At 40.7% G+C, this 19292-nt stretch overlaps 1 protein-coding gene across 3 annotated transcripts; it reads right to left on the bottom strand.

Annotated features, from left to right (window-relative positions):
- Window positions 1-325: 325 nt before the first annotated feature.
- Window positions 326-18391, bottom strand: vg (vestigial). Of its 3 annotated transcripts, XM_064687391.1 has the most exons (7): window positions 14112-14479; window positions 10261-10666; window positions 7471-7809; window positions 1972-2063; window positions 1573-1769; window positions 707-780; window positions 326-543 (listed from the first exon to the last, which is right to left on the bottom strand). In XM_064687391.1, exons 1-7 carry the CDS (start codon window positions 14205-14207, stop codon window positions 494-496), a joined length of 1254 nt encoding a protein of 417 aa, XP_064543461.1. In that variant the 5' UTR covers window positions 14208-14479; the 3' UTR covers window positions 326-493. The 3 variants fall into 3 exon arrangements, with proteins under 3 accessions (XP_064543461.1, XP_064543463.1, XP_064543462.1); XM_064687393.1 differs by lacking the exon at window positions 14112-14479 and having other exon boundaries at window positions 7467-7809; window positions 10261-10400; XM_064687392.1 differs by lacking the exons at window positions 326-543; window positions 707-780; window positions 1573-1769 and adding an exon at window positions 16952-18391 and having other exon boundaries at window positions 1979-2063; window positions 7467-7809; window positions 14112-15169.
- Between the last annotated feature and the right edge of the window lie 901 nt (window positions 18392-19292).

The following is a 19292-nucleotide window of genomic DNA, read 5'->3' as shown; positions in this document are numbered from 1 at the left end:
TATATGTATATATTTAATTAATATTTATGCGTGTCTAACTTGCTGATATGGGATGCTAAAATTATGGGGTGTACAATACAATACAAAAATTACACAATTTTAATACGCGAATTGTTTACATTATAAGAGTAAAAGTAAATTTAAACCTCACAGACTCACTTTAATTACAAACAAATTTCATAATTATTCAAATTTCAGCAACAGTCAACAGAGGATATTCAATCTAATCTGGTTGCAATACGCGGAGGGGAAGGGGGGGAATCTGTGTTTAACATAAGTTTGCACATTTAAATTTATATTTTACTTAATATTAGCGGAGCGTCCGTTTATTGTTTGTTGTTGGGTGTTTCATTTCTTGGTTGTGATTTAGTTGCATTATTTGTTGAGTGTCACTTTCTATTTTTTTTTTTTTATACATCAACGAGAATTCCCCTCACACCTGCTGGCGCCGTGGGATAACACTAGAAGAGAGACCTCTGGCCGTCGAGCGCTCCTAGAACCAGTACAGATCCTTTGACGATTCCTGCACTTGAGCTTCCAGACCTTTGGCAAACAGAGGGGAAAAAGAACGAAACAAACAAAACACATTTTCATTAAAAAACACATCTCGGCACAGGTCAAGCGCTTCGAGCCGCACCATTGCCATGACAATGGCACACAAATGGACAAATGCCACAAGTCCTTAAGGCCGGAGTCGAGTACGCACCTGCCATTGTTGGGTAGCTCGAGTAGGCTGCCGCACTCTCCAAGGCATGTGCCGTCTGCTGGTCGTGGTGTAGTCTGCAATGAGCCAGAGAAGAGGTTTTTTTATTTTCATTTTTATAGCATGTACAAATTTTAAATCTCAATTCAAATGACATACTCTTTTCATGCTTAACTTCAAGAAATATTTTCCTTGAATATAATCAATTAAGGTTTTTTTTTGTATCGTTTTCACAATATGTCAGATATTATTTTTGCCTTATTATTCCGTTTTTCATTTTAAATGAAATTGTTATTATTATTTTTGACAGTACAAATATCCATGGCTATATCCCTAAGACCTTCGCCTAAGACATACAAGACTCGATCCAGTATCATCGTATATCTTCCATAATTTATGTTATTTTATCGGTTCGAAAATCCAAATTTGTTTGATGATTTTTCTTTAATATCTCGTGTAAATATTGTCTGATTTTGAAATTTTATACGATTTTGAATTCGTACGGATCCCTATTCAAACGGATCATTCAAACATTTTAAAAATCGTTGGGTTAAAAAAAGTTGTTGACCAAAAAACGATTCGTTTGTAATTAATCAGTTAATTGTATATCTCTAAGAGCTAAAGTAGTTTTATTTATTATTTTATTCTATTCTAAGCGTATATAACGCAGTCGATTGAACTGTATTAATATTTTGAAGCCTACCCCATTTATGTATACAACATGTTTGTTGGCTAATAGTATTAAAAGGCTTGCTTTAGCATAATTGAGATAATAGAGTAATAAAAATAGTTTTAAACAATTGAATGCAATCTTTATATAGAGCCTGGAGGGGTCTTCGTCTATTTGGGGTGCTCGGGGATTTGCTTACCTTGTGCCGTGGCTGTACTGCTGGGGCAGGCGCAGCAGGCTGCCGTACTGGGCCATGTTGTGGTGGTAGGCATGCGCGTGGGCTGCATGCGCATGCGCCGCATGCGCGTAGGAACCATAGTGCGCGGCTGCCGCATGCGGCACCCAGGGATCTGCGGCGTAGCCAGTGTCTGACGCGGTGCCGTACAAGTCGCTAACCTGGATATGGACAGAGATTGCAGAGAGATATTGCCGGTCAGCGAAGCCCGAATTACAACTTATTTAGAATGCGTGCGAGTTGCGAGTGCGTGTGTGCGAGTGTGTCTGGAGCTGGACCTGCTCGAGGTGGACTCGTAATTGCGGCACGTATTGCAGTTAATCGTTTTCGTGGTCGTGGCATTGTTTGGCAGCCGACACTTACCTGTGGATGTGTGGGGGCGGGTATGGGATGCACGTAATTGCTGTTCCAGAACGATGGTGGGAAATTGCGACTCGACATGGGGCTGCTGCTATCTGAAAGAGTCGAAACCAAAGAATATCGTTAATCCACATGGTCTTGCATTTGAATTCCCCGCCCGATCCGATTGTAATAGGCCCAACCTGGGGAGTGCCAACAGCATTGGCAATTTCAATTCAAGTGCATAATGATAAACTGAGCATCTGCTGCTGCTGCTGCTGCTGCTGCTGCCGGGGACTCACAAATGGGAGCCGAGGGAACGGCCATGGCCACGTACTCAGTTGTCGTCGGCGCCATGGCTTGTTGCAAATAACTGAGCGGAATGTTTGTTGTCGTTGTCGTTGTCGCTGTGGTTGTCGCTGCCGTGTTCGGGATCATCACTTGTATTAAATGGTTGTAAATCTACGCGTTTATGAAATCGCAAAGACGAACACGCAGACATCTCCATTACGTGGCAACTGGCAGCGGCACCAGCGGCGGCAAGCACTTGGAGCGAGTGTAATGGAGCTCGGCTGCTTGAAAATTGTTGCCGAAAATAGCAACAACTTTTGGTTGGCTGCCTCGCTGGCGTCTGTGGCATGCACATGTGCCAAGGACTGCAACTGGGGACTGGGGACTGGGTACTCGGGACTGGCACAGGCACTGGGACATAGGCGCATTTGCGTTGACAACATTCCAAACTCAATTCAAGAGAAAAATATACAACAACTGCTGGGCTTCTGGGCGGGGTGGGTTGTGGCATTGGGAATAGAGTCCAAGCGATAGGGACGAGGTGGAGGAGGCAGTTACTGAGGGTAGCTGCAGCTTCGAGGATGTGTTTGAACTCGCAAGTCGCAAGTTGCAAGTCGCGAGTCGCGAGTCGCAAGTTGCCCGGCACGTTGTGAGTGTGCCTTGAATGCTGATGATGTGGCTGACTGGCTTGTGACTTGGTTGGTTGGTTAGCGATGCCGCGTGCCCCATTCAGCCGCGAAGCCTGGCAAAAAGTCGTCATCGTCATCGTCGCCATCTTCAGCTTTAGCTTCTGCGTCGGCGTCATAGTCATTCACTCACTCGCTCAACTGGCGGCCAGGAATTCCCATTAATGTGCAAACAAGCAGCCGCAGTTGCAGTTGCAGTTGCAGCCAGCGCTGGCAAAGATTTGGCGACGCTTCTCTGCCCTCCCGCATCGCCTGCACGGTTTTCACTTTCATGCTGGCACTCGGAATTCAAAGCGAAAGCCGCAAAGGCTGCAATTGCTGCTGCTTCTGCTGCAGCTACCTGATGGCCGCTCACCTTTCACCTGATCTTGCCGGCCGCCCCTTAATGAAGTTGCACCGTTAACTGAATTAACTGCGATGCTGATAAGCGCCGATCACACGACCCTGGCCACACACTGACCGTGTCCTTTTAGACGACCCATCCAATCCCAACCACATCTGCAATAGGATAGCGCGTTAACCAAATGGGAGCGAGAGAGTCAACTTGAATTTGGTGCTCTGTTTAGGGTTCGGGTGCGCGGGTCTTGCATCTGCGCCAGCAGCGGCGGGTGCCAAGGAATTTTAAATCGAATTCTTCAAGCATCTAATTAAATACTCGTAGCATTCGAATATCATATGAAAGTGCCACAAAACCGAAAAACAGGGCCCCGAGGCACAACTGAAGGCTGCAGCTGAGGACGTCGTCTCGGGCCGGGCCAGCCGCATCTTTAGGGTGTTGCTTGCATCGATGTCGACGATATTTTAAGAGCCAGAACAGAAGCCACAACAACTGAAAGTGCAAGCGTGCCACTCAGCGTGTGTGTGTGTGTGTATCTGTGTGTGTGTGTGTGTCATGCAATGCGTTGTGAGTGTATCTCGAGTGAGCAGTTAATTGAAATGCATTTTAAAACCGTAATGAGGAATCTATGCGGCATTCGGCATTGGCACCGCCAGACGAACCGCACAACAACAACAACAGCAGCAACAACAACAGAAATAACAAACAGCAGCAGCAGCAACTGCAACAACAACAACTGCAACAACAACAACAACAACAACATCGACCACATCGCATTCCGGCGACATTTTATAGCACATTCCAACTAGATATATATACACACACACAGACAGACACACACACCTCATATATATACATATCTATTCATATACATATATATATATATTCGTATATGCATGTATATTCGCACAACAACAACAAGCTGCACATCGAGATAAAGAGAAAAATCTATATAAATACTGAATAGTTTTTAAAGCACGTACACCAATGCAAAACATGTGTGTGTGTGACTGTGTTGGTGTCTGTGTGCACGTGTGTGTGTGTGTGTGTGTGTGTGTTAACCACTCAAATAGACAAATGGCCAAAATGAACTTTAAATACCATTAAGTAGCGTCACAATAAAGCAAAAACAAAAAAAAAATAAAATGAAAACGTGAACAAAGTATTTATTTTTATTTATTTATTGTTGTTGTTTTCTTTTCGCTTGAATTGCGCAAGTTTCGCGACTTGAACAACAACAACAAGAACAACATTAGCCAGTAATTAAAGCCTCATATTAACAACAAACACAATTTTGAATACACAAAAAGCAAAATTGTAATTTAATTGAGGCATTGTCTAATTTACTTTGTTTTACTTTTAGTCGAAGACAGACGTTCGCATTTCATTTGAGAATGCATTTAGAAAGTTTCTTCTGAATGAAAATGTACTATTTATTTCAGCCTAGTTAATATATATATAATAGTTAATATAACAGCCTAATATATATCCATCTGTTTGTTTCTATTAAAACTAGTCTCTCAGTTTTAAAGCTATCGTCATTAAACTTTGCATAGCTCTGAAACCGGATCGGAGAACTATATTATATAGTTGACATATGACAATCTGTCATAAAGTAGGTTCTTGTATGGCAAAAAAACGGTTTTCAGGGTTATTTATACCAAACTCTGCATTTATGAGCTACACAATGCTCCAAAACCAGAAGACAAATGTGTACAAAAGTATTAAATTTTCGACGGGCCAAATATATCCTTACTGTCTCTCTTTTTTACCGTTAATATCTTCATCAAGTTCACTAACTACAAACAACATTTAGTGGTCCCATAAGATAATATAAATAGAGAATATTAATTTTTAAACAAATGTATTTTTGAAATAAATCTGCGTGCTACATGTAGATATAGAGAAACATAATGAAGATCTGCTAAGCGCAAGCTCATTATTTATTTATTTTAAAAAATATATAACACATTCAAGTATTAGCAGGAATGTACTCTATTCTATACTACTATTCTATCAGAATATTGCAAAATAATTATAAATTGTTTATACCCAATCTCTCTTTGTAAACATATTTCACATAAGCAAAACTATAGAAGGGGATGGCAGACACACACAGACAATCTGTTTAAGGGAGCACACTCCAATTGGAAAACTGATTGCAGCTGATTGGATTTATACAGCCAACATAAACGTGAATTTGCAATTAACGCGTGTCGAATGAAATTTGACGAAATTGCACAATCAAAGTGGAAGCCCCGTGAGCCATAGACATGGTCATGGCATCCACCAACCCACCCCCGAAAAACGCCCTTCCGACTGCCACCACACCCCCCCCCCCCTTCCCCACCCAACCAAATGGCAGCCACAGAAACTCAATAAAAGCCAGCTGAGCAGTAAACGCGATTCTCTCCGATTAGCGGTAAAAATAAAATAAGCCACAAAATGTTCGAGTGCTCGTTGATTGGCCGAAATTGTGGCCGGAGAAGCTGAGCTCAGCTCAAGGACACGTACGGGACATTAGCGTACCTGGCGGCGTTACCTGCTTAGCATGCAAATGTGTGCGTCGACTCCCAAAAGTGATAATTGATTGATTGGAGCAGTTGGTCTAATTCAAACCAGGGCTGCAAATTCAAAAACAATTTGTCCTATGAGTTTTCAAAATTTAATTGAAACAATTTAATTTTTAATTTATTAATTCCTGTTCTACTGAAGGGAAGCCGATCATGCCTAAAAGCAGCTCTTATTATAATCCGAATATGAATAGTTTCCCTATAATTGTAAATAATGCTCTTTCAGATGAAGAAGGGTTATGTCTTTGATAATATCTGATCGTTAAAACAGAGTCTATTGAAACTAACACTGCAAATATAGTCAAATATCTAAGAAATAAGTTTCCTACTCATGTTATCTCGTAGGTGCGTTTATTATTTATTGTATCAATTCCATTTCAGATTGATTTAGCAGTTAGTCTAATTGAAACCAAAACTGCAAATTCCAAAACAATTTTTTTTATAAACTTTTAATTTATAATTTCCTGTTCTACTGAAAGAAAGTATTGGTAGCCGCACATGTTTCCATGGGATTGGGTCTGCTTAGAATGTCTTTTATTTTGAATCCGTTGAACCTGGCTTTTTGTTTGGAAATAGCTAGTTTGGTTTAAGGCTAAGTTTATGGTTAGATATAAATTGGAATTCCGCTCAAAACAGGTTTGTAGCCTTCAATCCAACTAGCTGCTAACCCCAAATGGACATGATCTTTGAAGATGCAAAGACAATGAATTGTATACACTTTGCAAATATATAAAAATAAAACGAATATGAAAAAGTACTTTTGCGACAGTAGCCAAAAGATATAAGAGATGTGCAGACATTGAGACGGGGGAAGGGCGGCGGGGACGGCGGGAAAGCGGGCGAGCAGAGCGACAGGCATGAACAAACAAAACGTTTATCTTCATTAAAGGAGGTAATTAATTTTGAAATCGAAAGAACAACCGAGTGGCAAGTGGCAACTTGATTTATTTGGTTTATTGTGCGACGCAATGGCATCCAACGATGAACAACACTGAACAACGGGGGAAACTGCAAACAAAAAAAACGGAGGAGGCATCGGGGTCTTCGGGAGGAATACGTACTGCAAGACTGTATTGTCTGCTTAAAGGCAGCTCTTATTATAATCTGAATATGCGAGAGTCATTTGAAAAGTTTCCCTAAAACAATGCTCTTTTCTAGATGAATAAGGGAAGAATGTCTTGTATCTGATTGCTAAAACAGAGTCTATTAAAACTAACTAAGTCAAATATCTAAGAAATAAGTTTCCCACTCTTATTTATTTATTATACAGCCCTGTATATGAGAGAACGTGCCCCTTTCCCTGCCCTCCCCCGTTGCCAAATCCACTTTCATTACCAATTGCACGCGACATTTTAATAACTCGCTCTGATTCTTGGCTAATTATGAGATTTTGTGCCCTATTCTCCGGCTGTGGCTGCGGCTCCGGTTCTGGTTCTGGTTCTCTCACTGGGCCTGATTCTGGGTAATTGTGAACGCCAACACGCAAACTGACAGCTGGGACAAGTACATGACATGCGCGGGTCTTTTGATCAACATGTAAATGTTGAGTGTGGGCCGAGGGGTTGGGCAGAGGCTGAGGCTGAAGCGGAGTCACGCGGATGACATGGCAGATTTGCTGTGGCGAAGGACTACCTACCTTTTGCTTCCTTATTGCTGTAGTTGAGCGCCCGAGAGAAATGCTCGTCCACAACGCTGGCCGTGTCGCCCGAGTAGTTGGTGAATACAACGCAGGTGGCCGACAGATACTGAGCGCGTCCTTGACTGCCGCCGCCGCCGGCGACGCCGCCGCTGCTGCTGCTGGTGTCCAGTGGCAGCTCCTTGGACATGGCGCCCGTGGCTGGGCCGACGCCCGCCGAGGAACCTCCCCCCGTTCCGTGCAGCGAATGCGGGTGCGCGTGCGGATGCCGCGGCGAGTCTGGGCCAGAGGAGCAGGATGATTCATTGTGATGATGCTGTTGGGAGCCCACCAGACGCGCTGCAACAGAGCCAAGTGCAAGTGCATTACATTATTGACAAATCAGTAAACAGAAGAGGGAGAGAGAGAGAGAGAGAGAGGGAGAGAGAGAGAGAGAGAGAGAGAGAGAGAGAGAGAGAGAGGTGTGAAGCAGACCGCATTGTTGCATGTTCTCAGCCGCATTTCCGTAATAAAATATGATATAAATTATTAAATGTTAACTCGTCGGAATGTCGGCGAACAATCTCAAAAATGTGCAAATTAATTAGCCTGCTTGCAGCTCTCTTTCTCTCTCTTTCTCGCTCTCTATCTCTATAAATATATACATCTTTCTCTTTCTATATCTCTCTCTCTATCTCTCTCGCTCGCTCTCCATCCCGTTCTTCAGTACATTTAAACGGCAGCACATTCCAACCATTGCGAGCAATCGATCTTCGATGCTGACAGCAGAAATGTGATTATAAATGCTTATTTTTATTGGATTTATCTCTTACTAAGATGGATATAAAAAAAAGTATATATATAAACATATCTGTGCACACATAAAAATAAATCGTAGAATGTTTGTTTTGCGCTGTCAAGAAAACTAAATTTTCTGCTTTTTAGCTTGCAATATGAAGCCTCAATTTGAAGTACGTAAATATCGTAAATATACCTGAAAATCTTTACGAATCATAGTATTCACTATAACTGCCTGATCTAGTTATCGTATATCACAACCTTAGACTGAAAACATATTAGATTTATAATTTAATTATTGATATATCAAATTAAAAATTATTTCCTCTAATATACATTATTCTAGCCTGTTACGTCTCAAAATAAAAAAACTATTCTTAAATATTTATCGATATTTTGTTGCTAATACGGATCTCTATATATTAAAACATATATTGAACAAACATGAAAACAAAATTAAGACTTTTTAAAGCAGTATTTGATATAATTATTATAGCATTAAAGAGAGAATGGGTTAAGTACAAACAAATATTCTGATATTAGTTAAATAAGTATGCATTGAGTATAACTAAAAAGAAGATTCAAGAATGTAGAACTGTATGCTAACTCGGCTACTTATGTAAACATATTTGGGAAAACGATTTATTTCTTAAATTAAATAAACATATTTTATATTTTATATCTATATCTATCTTTTTTCCTGACCTTACTTATCTATTTATCAGTTAAATTAAATGAAAATAATAAACTTTTAATATTTTATATTAGCGGATATTATCAGCCTCGCCTAGTTGCTTTTTATCGAAAATTGTAGACATAACTTTTCCATTCATTCCCCGCCCGCGAGCAATTTAATAATTATTTATTGTAATTTAATTTACATAGGTTATTGAAAATAAGTTTAAAGTTAATCGGATGAAAATTCATTTGCTTATAATATATAATAATAATTCATTTGCTTATAATATACAGTTTTGTAAATGAGCTTTAAAATTAAACTTTAGACTTTGACCCCATTTTCCAACCAAGCGTGGTGGATTTGGCGAAAGGGTGAATGTGTATCAATTGAGATTTCATGAAAATCTCAAATCTTTGGTACTTATTTCCACGAAGGCGTGGCTTTTTCGAAAAGTGTGAAAAACGTCTCATATTAGTTGTACTAACATCTTTGAAACTGAGTTTGGTGACCATCGGAAGGTAAACAATAAAGTTTCATAAATATCATGACCAACATTTACCCTGATCTAGCCCATGCTTAGTTTACGTTAAAAATATTTTGTTACCGCAGTTTTTCACTATTTTTCCACACGTGTGGATGGATTTTCCTGAACCCTCATCTTAGCGCTCACCTTTATCACATAAGTTAGCTATAGTAAACATTTCAGCTTTTTAGCTCTTACATTCTGACTTTAAAGACGAATTAAACACAATTAAAATTTAAGAGATAAAAACATTGCTTGGGCAAAGTCGTATTATAGCACCAATAAATCAGCAAAGTTTACTTCATTTGTATGTATGTATGTATGTATATGTGTGCATAAGACAACAACATAAATAAAAACTTGCATAGTATTTATTTAAATACATAGTATTTATTGTCTTATGCTAAATACAGGCCAAGTTTTCCTTACATATTTAATTAAAGCCACACCGCTGCTTGGCAAATTAAAAAAACACATTTTTAAATGTCGCTCTTCTATGCGATTCTCATGAATTCAAGTATGACTTTCATGTTAAAATGCTATGATTATAAGTGTTATATTAACTGGTTGTATTGGTAATCTAATAAGCTTTATTTCTGCTCAGACTCACATTAGTTTTACTCGCTTGCTCTGTCTTTCTCCCTCACCCTATCTCTCTATAGTTTTTCTTCTGCTAGTGATGTGTCTCCCTCCTACTAAAACGTTTTCTTCTACTAGAAAATGAAAAAATTTACCAAAACACATTTTCTGCTGCCAGTTCTCGTTTCGAACCGTGCTCTAGCTTCTCATAATATTTACTTTTCTGACTTACCTTCAGCTTCGCTGCGCGGCACGATGAGATCTTCTTCTTTGGTTTGATGTGTCCGGCTGTGGATGCCGTGGCCGGGTCCGGCGCCGCTTAGCACGGGACTCATGCCAAGGCCGGCGCTGGCGGCGCTGCTGCCGATGGGCAGATTGGAGCCAAGTAATCCGCTGGCAGGTCCGCCGCCAACGCCGCCGCCGACTGGGCCGAGCTGCAAGCCGGAGGAGGAGGCTTGATTGGCCACCGCCGCAACGGCTGCGGCCGCTGAGTTGTGGGCGGCGGCAACGGCCGCTGCGGCTGCATTGGCGCTCACCGAGGGCGGCAGGATGGGGCTGCAGGGCGAATGCGAGCTGCCAGAGGCGCTCGACGAGGCGGCCAGCTGCACGCCCGAGGACGAGTACAGATCCTGGTTGAACTGCAAAGACACAGAAGATTGCATTAGTTGCGAGTGCATGCGCCAGTGTCGGCGGTTGGGGAAGATGAGTTATGGGCGCGTTGGTGCAAATTGAAAATGACACAATACGAGAATTTATGTTGATGGAAAATGCAGCGAGGCCATTAAATTTACGAGCGTTCGCATATTGTCACGCAGTTGCCCCCCGAAAATGGGCCACGGGCAGGGGCAGCCGTGCGGGGAGCTAACCCATTGGGGAGGAGGTCACAGCCCGAAGCCGTTCACAGGGCGATAATCACGCCGCAATCTCCCCGGCTTGGCGACGTGTCAAACATAATGCGGCGCTCGAGACAATTTACGAGCGCAGCGCAACACCTTCTACCCCCCCTCCCCCTCCCTACTGTTCGAGAGGTGCACCTTCTCCGGGTGCGCGTCTTGCTCTTTAATGAGCCCATTAGCGCAAGCGTTCTATAAGTGGCCGATAACCCGATGAGGGAGCTGTCGTTTCGGCACATTTGCGAGCAGGCGCTTCTAAATTTAAACCCGGCCACGCACCGGCACCCGCTGCCCCTGGCCCACGCCCACGTGAAGGCGCACGCCAATTATGATGCTGCCAGGGGTTAATAATGGGTTAACCAGCACGATCCATTTGAAAAGTGCAGCGGGCATCGACAGCTCGTGGCCCGGCCATGATTTATGTGCAGCAACAATGCGCCGCCTGGGCGTGGGTGTGTGCGGCGAGTATCTCGTAGATACATTCCACAGCAGCAGCAGCTGACACAGACGCTTCGGCATCTCACTTTCGGCTGCGGCTTGTTTACAAAGTCTTAATTTGTTCCCCCAAGTGCTAGACGACCTAATTAGATAAGAGCATAGTGGCAAGTCATGGCGGGCGCAGGACACGCCGTCTATGACAACATTAAATGTATCTGTGTCTGCATCTGTATCTGTATCTGCATCTGGATCTTTGGCCGTCAATCGGTTTAAGCACATAATCAATATGTTGCCGCTGCCGCTTATCGGGCGACACGATCGCTGCCCAACTCCAGCCAAATTGGCCCAGCCAAAAGCCAAGTGCCAAGTGCAGTAGCCGACGTGCGAACAATGCGCAGATACAAAAGTATCTGCAAGGGCAGCGATTGCAGCTGCAGTCGTTGTCGCTGTCGCTGTTATTAGCTGCAGCGATATTTCGATTATGCTGAGCGGTCCTCTCGAAGCTCACACGGCATAAATCACCCGGCCGGGCAGACGAACCTGCGACATCTCGAGTCCAAACTTTGCTCTCTCTTGTTCTTCTGCAGGGCTGCGACGGAGTTATCTGATCGCAGCTCGGGCTCGCTCGCGCGTTTTGATGTGCTCGGCAAGAACTAATGGCGATACACACAATAAATTAAGAGAAAGGGAACGGGCCTCTACGCAGGGGCCTGCCAAAAAAGCCAAGTGTCGACGGGACGACAAAACTGTGCGCAACTCTGCCACAGAGCCGCAGACTATGGGCAAATAAACCGGTCACCGGTCGCCGAGCACCCGATCACCCGATCAGCGCTTACCGGTCACCGGTCACCAGGCTGGCTGCTGACTCAATCTGCGATTGGCCGGCCCGAGCCGAATCCTACACCGAACCCTAACCCTAAGCCGAGACGTGCGTATGGCTGGCTGGCGGTGGAGCGTCGTGCGGCGATCCTGGGTTTATCTGGGCCTCTTTATGGTCATGCAAAAGGCATAGAATCAGAATCGTGTCGTATCGGTTACTTACATAAAAGGCCAATTTCGATTTGGTGCCGCGGCCTTGTATAATTGGAACTTGCGACACAAGAATTTCTTTGTGCCACAGCGACAAGCTCCAAACACCGAAATGTAGACGGAGACCCAAGTCCACTGGCCAGGCCCCAGCCCCAGACCCAGAGCCAGAGCCAGAGCCAGCGTCCCTTTTGGGCAACTGTGAAGCGCTTTTGGCATCGTGAGAACTTTTCTGTACTTGTCACAAAAAAATCACAGATATCTTCGAAATCAATGTTAGCAAAAAACGCAAACAAAGCGACATTTGCTGGCGGAATTCCTTGAATCTTCAAGACTGCGTCCACATTGGAAAACGATTTGCGTTTTGCGTGAATTCTTATGATTTGTTTGGCGGATTTAATTATGCCCAGGCCCAAGGCGAACAAATTGCCGGCAAGGGGAAGCCACTCGAATTGTGCGTGCTGCATAATTATTATGTTAGTGCACATTTAACTAACCATAATTAACTAAAAGCCACAATCTAAAAGCAATTATTTTGTTTGGATATTATGTACCTATAACCTTTTATTGGGATGCAAGCAATATATTACCTTGGTTCCCTTTGACTTAGGTTAAAGTTCCATATCGCTGGCCATTTTATATTATACATTTATTTTTCATTTATTTTCTTTCAAGTTAAACTTAAATGTACCTTCAGATGTGCTGTTTCAAATATCGAAAGACTTACGAAGGCCTCATTACGCATTATACCGAATGCGTTAAAACTTAGATGGGTGACACTTTATATTAACAAGGCCAAGACTACAAACAGGTTTTCGATTGAACCTGAATTTGTTAGCGATGCCAATTTTTTCTATGCCATAAACCGAACCCTCAACTGAAGCAATTGCCAAAGAAAACATCCAAGGTTAAAAAACAACAAAGCCATAGTAAAAAAAATAATTAAATAGAGGGTAGACCCGAGCTAAGATCAGGTGCGTAGTTGAAAATGTGAAATAAAATAATAATAAAAGACTTTATATTGAACCAATTGGCACCGAATATATATATCGCCTCACCTTAGAAATCTATAGAGGATTTTATGCGTCTTTATTTAAAGCACGCAAAGATATGACTTCCAATGAACTGTTGAATTCTTACTCATATAATATTGAAACAGACATCTCTAACCCCATCACATGTATATATTTTTCATCAGGACATCGATTAAGATCAGTTCTTTTGTCTGTCTTTCAATGGAAAAAGGCTCTCCCTCCCTTAATGCTATGCAGATTAAACATGTCATGGATCTGTCTTTTATACTAAAAACAAAGCATATGTATTTTAATCGGAGTACATTTTTGGAAAATGTGGCAGCCCAAGTCAAAGTTTAGGGATGCGAAAAATCTAGTTTTTGAACAAAATCTGAAGGCAAGTATCTTTAAACTGAACCACCACTGAAAAAGCGTTATAATCCCATTAGGTTAAATTTGGTAATATTTTAATAAGAGCATAATGTTGATGAAAAATGTCCAAAAAATGGTTCCCCAAATGACACAAAATGAAAATTCATCTTAATTTAAAAACATATCCAGGGAAAACCAATAGTATTGATAGAAAAATAAACTATAACTAGACTCAACGAATTTTGGGTTTTTCCTTTTTTTATCCCTTCAAGAGAAGTCACAGTTATTGATCCTTAAGTCCTGGAAAATACGTGCTTATAGCTAACGTGGTGAAAACTTACCCTCTCATATTGATAAAATGAACGACTAGGTCCTGCGCGCCCATACAGATATGGATAATAGGCACCGTACATTACTTCTGGGCAGGACACTGCCATCGTCGCAGTTGCAGTTGCAGTCGCACTCAAATCCCGATCTGTCGATTGAAATTTGTTCACTTCGATGTATTCCAACGATTGTAGCACACGTACATACACGCACGCACACACTCACACGCGCGCACAGTAATCACAGTAATCACAGTTTTCCGTGAGCTTTTCCACAAATTTTCAGCGCTCGCAGCGCCTTTTCCAATTGCCGTTGGCCGTATTCAGTTTTTCGTTTTCCGTTTTCTGTTTTCTGTTTTCTGTTTTTGGAATCGCTTTTTTAGCCGCCTGCAGCAGTTGCAATGGCCGCGCCTGCGCCTAGGCCTCAGCCCCGGCCTGGGCCTGGCTCTGGCTCTGGCTCTAGGCCGACAAAAATGATATACTTATATATATAGAAAAAAAAAGTAGCTAAACTCAACTGCCGGCCAGTGGAGTAAAGTGGAGTAATTATAAAACCGGCTCGGACTGAAGTTGCAGTAGCGTGTTTTGTTATTGTGTTTGTGTTTGAGTTTGTGTTTGTATTTGCCGCTGACTTCGTTTGGCAATGGCGAATTCCAGGAATGAAAACTCCGTTCGGCTAATTATATTTACATATTGTAAAACACCATCGCGTTTGTATCAAGAGCTTTAATTACTTTTCGTCTTTATGTTTTTGTTTGTTTTTTTTTTCTCTCGATCTTGTTAAAGCGTTGTTGTGCGTTGTTTTTCTTTAGCGTTTTTCTTTTTGCTGCTTTCTATGAATTTTCCTTGCGTTTTTTTTGCTCTTCAACTTTCTTCAGCCGCTTTGCTTTGCTTCTATGCGCAGGCGATTGCAATTATCATTTCCACATTCTTGACTGCTGTTAGTTGATTTTGTTTTTGTTGTTGTTGCTGTTGTTGTTGTTGGTAGTTGCTATTGTTATCATTGTTGTTGCTTTCCTGGCATCCATTATGGGGCCGTTCCCTTGTCCGAGTTTCCGTTGAAAAATTGCAAGCTGTGGAAAAGACAAGGCAATGAAAGGCATTAAAATTGTTGCTTGCGTCAAAATACGAGTTCCTACACATAATTACTAATCTTAATGGTGCATCAAAGCCCTCAAAGGAAAATCTCCAATCTATAACGGATCTGCATATGCACATATATATCCAGGGAAATGTATGAGAACATATGTTCAAATACGTTTCAGAATAACAAATACTTTTATCAAAGTATATTGCAATATGAATAAATATCCTTGTAGAGAGTATGATACAATTTTTAACAAAATGTGTATAGGCGATATTTTCAGAAATTCAAAATATATATTTTAAATCAATTTCAATCAGCAAATATGCAAGGATATTTAATCTTCAACAGCCCTAAGATAACTTATATTTCATCTTTTGGTATTTGACATAAAGAATTATATTTTTTGGCTCGTCAATGCTAGTTTATAGACCCACAAATTGTCTATTTTAAAACCAAAATTGCCATAAATTATATCAATAATAACGATAACAATTATAGAATTGAGTTTAAATTTTAAAAAGTGTAATGTCAGACTTGTTTTAATATGAAATAAAATTGTTTACGCCTCGTTGTTCTATGTGCAAAAGTAGGCTATGAATCCCAAATAAAAAATGAATAAGCACAATTAATGGGCGTATTTCTTTAGGTCGAATTCTTGAACTGATTTTTTGCTGCGTCGTCTTAAGTCAATTTTTTATTATTTAATGATTTGGTACGCTGCAGATAACTTAGAAAGTACGACAAGCAAAACAAGTGAAAAACTAACAATTTTATACTTTAACTATAATTCTTTCGTTATGCGCATATCGGTATTTGTAGGTAAAAAGGAATAACTTCTATAAATATACATTTATAGATTCAGAAGAGTTCATCTTTTATCTTAAATTCTACTTTTATGGATTTTCTAAAAGCCCGCCGGCAAATGCAACATAATATAAAACAATACTTCATGTCTGTTTTTTAATGAATGCATCTGACATTTAACTATTAAACCAAATTAAATGGAAACAAAATGATATTTAATTATTGCTTTAAGTTTCTTAACTTAAAGTTAATTGCAAGTTTAAAGACCGAACTGTTACTTTAATAAATAGGATTTACCTATGTTTATACAAAAACAGAATTTATTGATTATGCTTAAGTATATTTCAAAAGGCTAAGGGATCAATCTGTATGATTATAAAATATCAGAAATTACAGAGCTTTGTACTCGATAAGAATATGTGCTTTGTTCTTCATTTTATTTATCACTGTTCCCCTTTTCTCCGCCCGTGAGTAATTTAAAAGTCGATATCTTCTTATATAAGCATTTCATATTTAAATAAATAATAGAACCCTAACTTTCGCAAGCATGGGGTTGGGTATTTCAATATCGACGAAACTGGAAATAAGTCTAAAGCTGATCGGGACTTACGAAAATCCCATGTTAGTCATAGCCCTAGCTGGCTTACATCATAATAGATTATGTTTTCTCATTAGTCAGTCAGTTAAAAGGGAAACTTTTAGTTACATGACTTTAAAGGCTAAAGCTAGTGGCAGTTTGTGGGTAACAGGGGCAACACTATCTGGGAAATATGTCAGTGGGAATATAGGCAAAAGTTCTTAAAACTAAAGCAGTAATATAAATAATGCACTCTTTCTAACATTTACATATGCGCATATAGATAATTTCTATCCCATATTTATTATTTGTATCTTTCTCAGCTAAAACATTGATTGAGATATAAACCCCGTTCCTATATGCTATATATAGATTGTATATACTTACGAGTCAAAAAGTTAAATTTTATAATCCAATTAATGTTCTGATCTGTGAATTGGTGTGAGTTTTATCTGATTTATGCACTTTATCCATAAGCATATATACTTTAATTTGTATGGGTACTGTATAAAGAAAACACTTGGCTTTGTGATTCACATATGGGTATGGGTAAATTTCCACAGACAGTGACGGATTAATGCCGTCGTAAACACTCGCGTTTTGCGTATTGCTTGCAGTTAATTTAAATAGTAATTAAATTTATAAGCACCGGAATTTTCACGTGAATTTTTAAGATTTTAACGCTGCTTTTATGATTGCACGGGGTGCGGGAACGTTAACGGGAACGCGGGCGAGATCTGAAAACGAAGCGTACACAAAAACATTTGCTCGCGCACTCAATGAAAATATTTTCGCTAAATCCACAAATGCCAAATTCCATAAATTCTTGCGAGTTGGCAGCGCGGCAAAGGCGACGGCGGCGGCAGCGATGACAACAACGGCGACGGCGACGGCAACGGGAACCGCAACTGAGACGGAGACGGAGACGACCGATGCTCGCATTCACATTAGTTTACGTTATGTATGCAGCATCAGTTGAGCTTAAAGTGAAGGTGGAAGCGCATCGACGACGGCGACGGCGAATAAATCTTTTAATTGCACTCAAATTGAACTGCATTTGCTGCGATCGCTCACATTGACTGGGTCTGAGAGGGCGCGTAGAATGACGCGAGCGTAAGGCGATGCGGAACCGCCGCTGCCGCTCGATTGGAAGGGAGAAAACAAACTGGCTGCCTGCTGCTGGCGTTTGTTCGATGCATGCAGTCGCGACAGCAGCAGCGGCGCAGCAGAAGCGCAAACAAAATGGCATTTTGAGCACTTGCCATCTCACTTTCCGCTGCCGTCGCATGAATGAACCAGAGCGAGACAAATGCTGTGTGCTGTGCGCCAGCACTCAGCACCGCCCACTTTGCCAATGTGTGTGTGTGTTCGTTCCTGTGCCATTAACGTGCATTGGTTGTTGTTGTTGTTGCTGTTGCTGTTGTTGTTAGTATTGGTGCACGGTGTCTGAACAAACGATGCCGCGGTGTGAAAATAAAATGGAGTGCGTCTCAATTGTGTCTTGAAGTAGACGGACTCGTACTCGTGCATCAGCAAATATTTGCTCCTGCCCTGTTCTCCTCTCTTTTCCACTGTTCTGTTCTGTTATGGCTCTCGGCTCTCTACTCTGCTTGTCGCTCTGTTGTCTGATTTTAAAGTTCGTTTGCCGATAGCAGAAGCCACGCACAGTTGCTGTGCAACACGTACACGCACACAGATTGAAAGGAATTTGTATTCGTCCTTTTGTTTGACCGAAAAGTATTTGCCAACTGTGTCAACAGTGTTCCAGTTGGACACAACGTGACGTATACGTACTTGCGTACTGATAATAATCTGATTGAGACTGAATAAAATTTATTGTGTTTTCGTCGTTGACAAGGTGTGCACAGCGAACACTTGTCCGATAAGTTCAATAGTATGTCAACGGTTCTCAGTGAATCTTCATCAGGCTCATGGATGTGGCATTATTCTGATGGCTTTATAATGAACTCTTAATCAGTGGCTGACAGAATAAATTGTTTTAAGCACAAAGTAAGAATTTTAATTAAATCAATCAACATAATAATTGCTTGTTATATTGACAAACATAAATATTAAATTGAATTAAAAAGATTCTCGATGAGGTGTTTGAGGTAACTCTTCAAGCCTAATTTCAACCCAACGAATATGCACACTTATTGAAAAGCATTTTGAATTCCAATTGTAAGAGTAAGTTTGTATGAAAACAAGCAATAAAGCTTAAATATGGACAGCAAAGAATTTGTTCAAAAGAGTAAGAAAGGTTTTTTTTGGATAATTAAAAAGAAAGAAAAATTATTATGTGAAATAAATTTAGTTGGTCAGGGAAATATATTTATATTATGAATGTTGTCCAGATGCAAATTTTTTGAGATTAGGCAAACTCTCTAAATTATTGACAAAAAGGAAGCAAGAAAACCTTCCTTATAGGATATGTGTTTATTTTAACATCTATTTTTTTATGGAGGTGCCATAACACAAGACTTACTATCTGACTGATTGACTAGTGATTAACGTCAACGAAAAAACATATCAAAGATCTTTGTGGAAATTCAGTTGATGCGTGTTTCACACTTTTCGTAAAATCCAGCCCTCTTGGAAGTGAAATAGCTATAAAGGCGAAGTTTTGTATCCAATTTATATTCAAAGATCTGAAATGAAATCTCTTCAATTTCTATATATTTTAAGTAAATATATTATTACTCACACTGAACATAGCTAAAAAAGTTTC

Source organism: Drosophila montana, unplaced genomic scaffold, assembly GCF_035044405.1.
Source record: "Drosophila montana isolate Dmon_TW-CO22-7 unplaced genomic scaffold, ASM3504440v1 contig_3200_1, whole genome shotgun sequence".
Lineage (NCBI taxonomy): Eukaryota > Metazoa > Arthropoda > Insecta > Diptera > Drosophilidae > Drosophila > Drosophila montana.
Note: the sequence above shows the minus strand (reverse complement) of the source record. Positions and strands in the feature narration are given on the sequence as shown.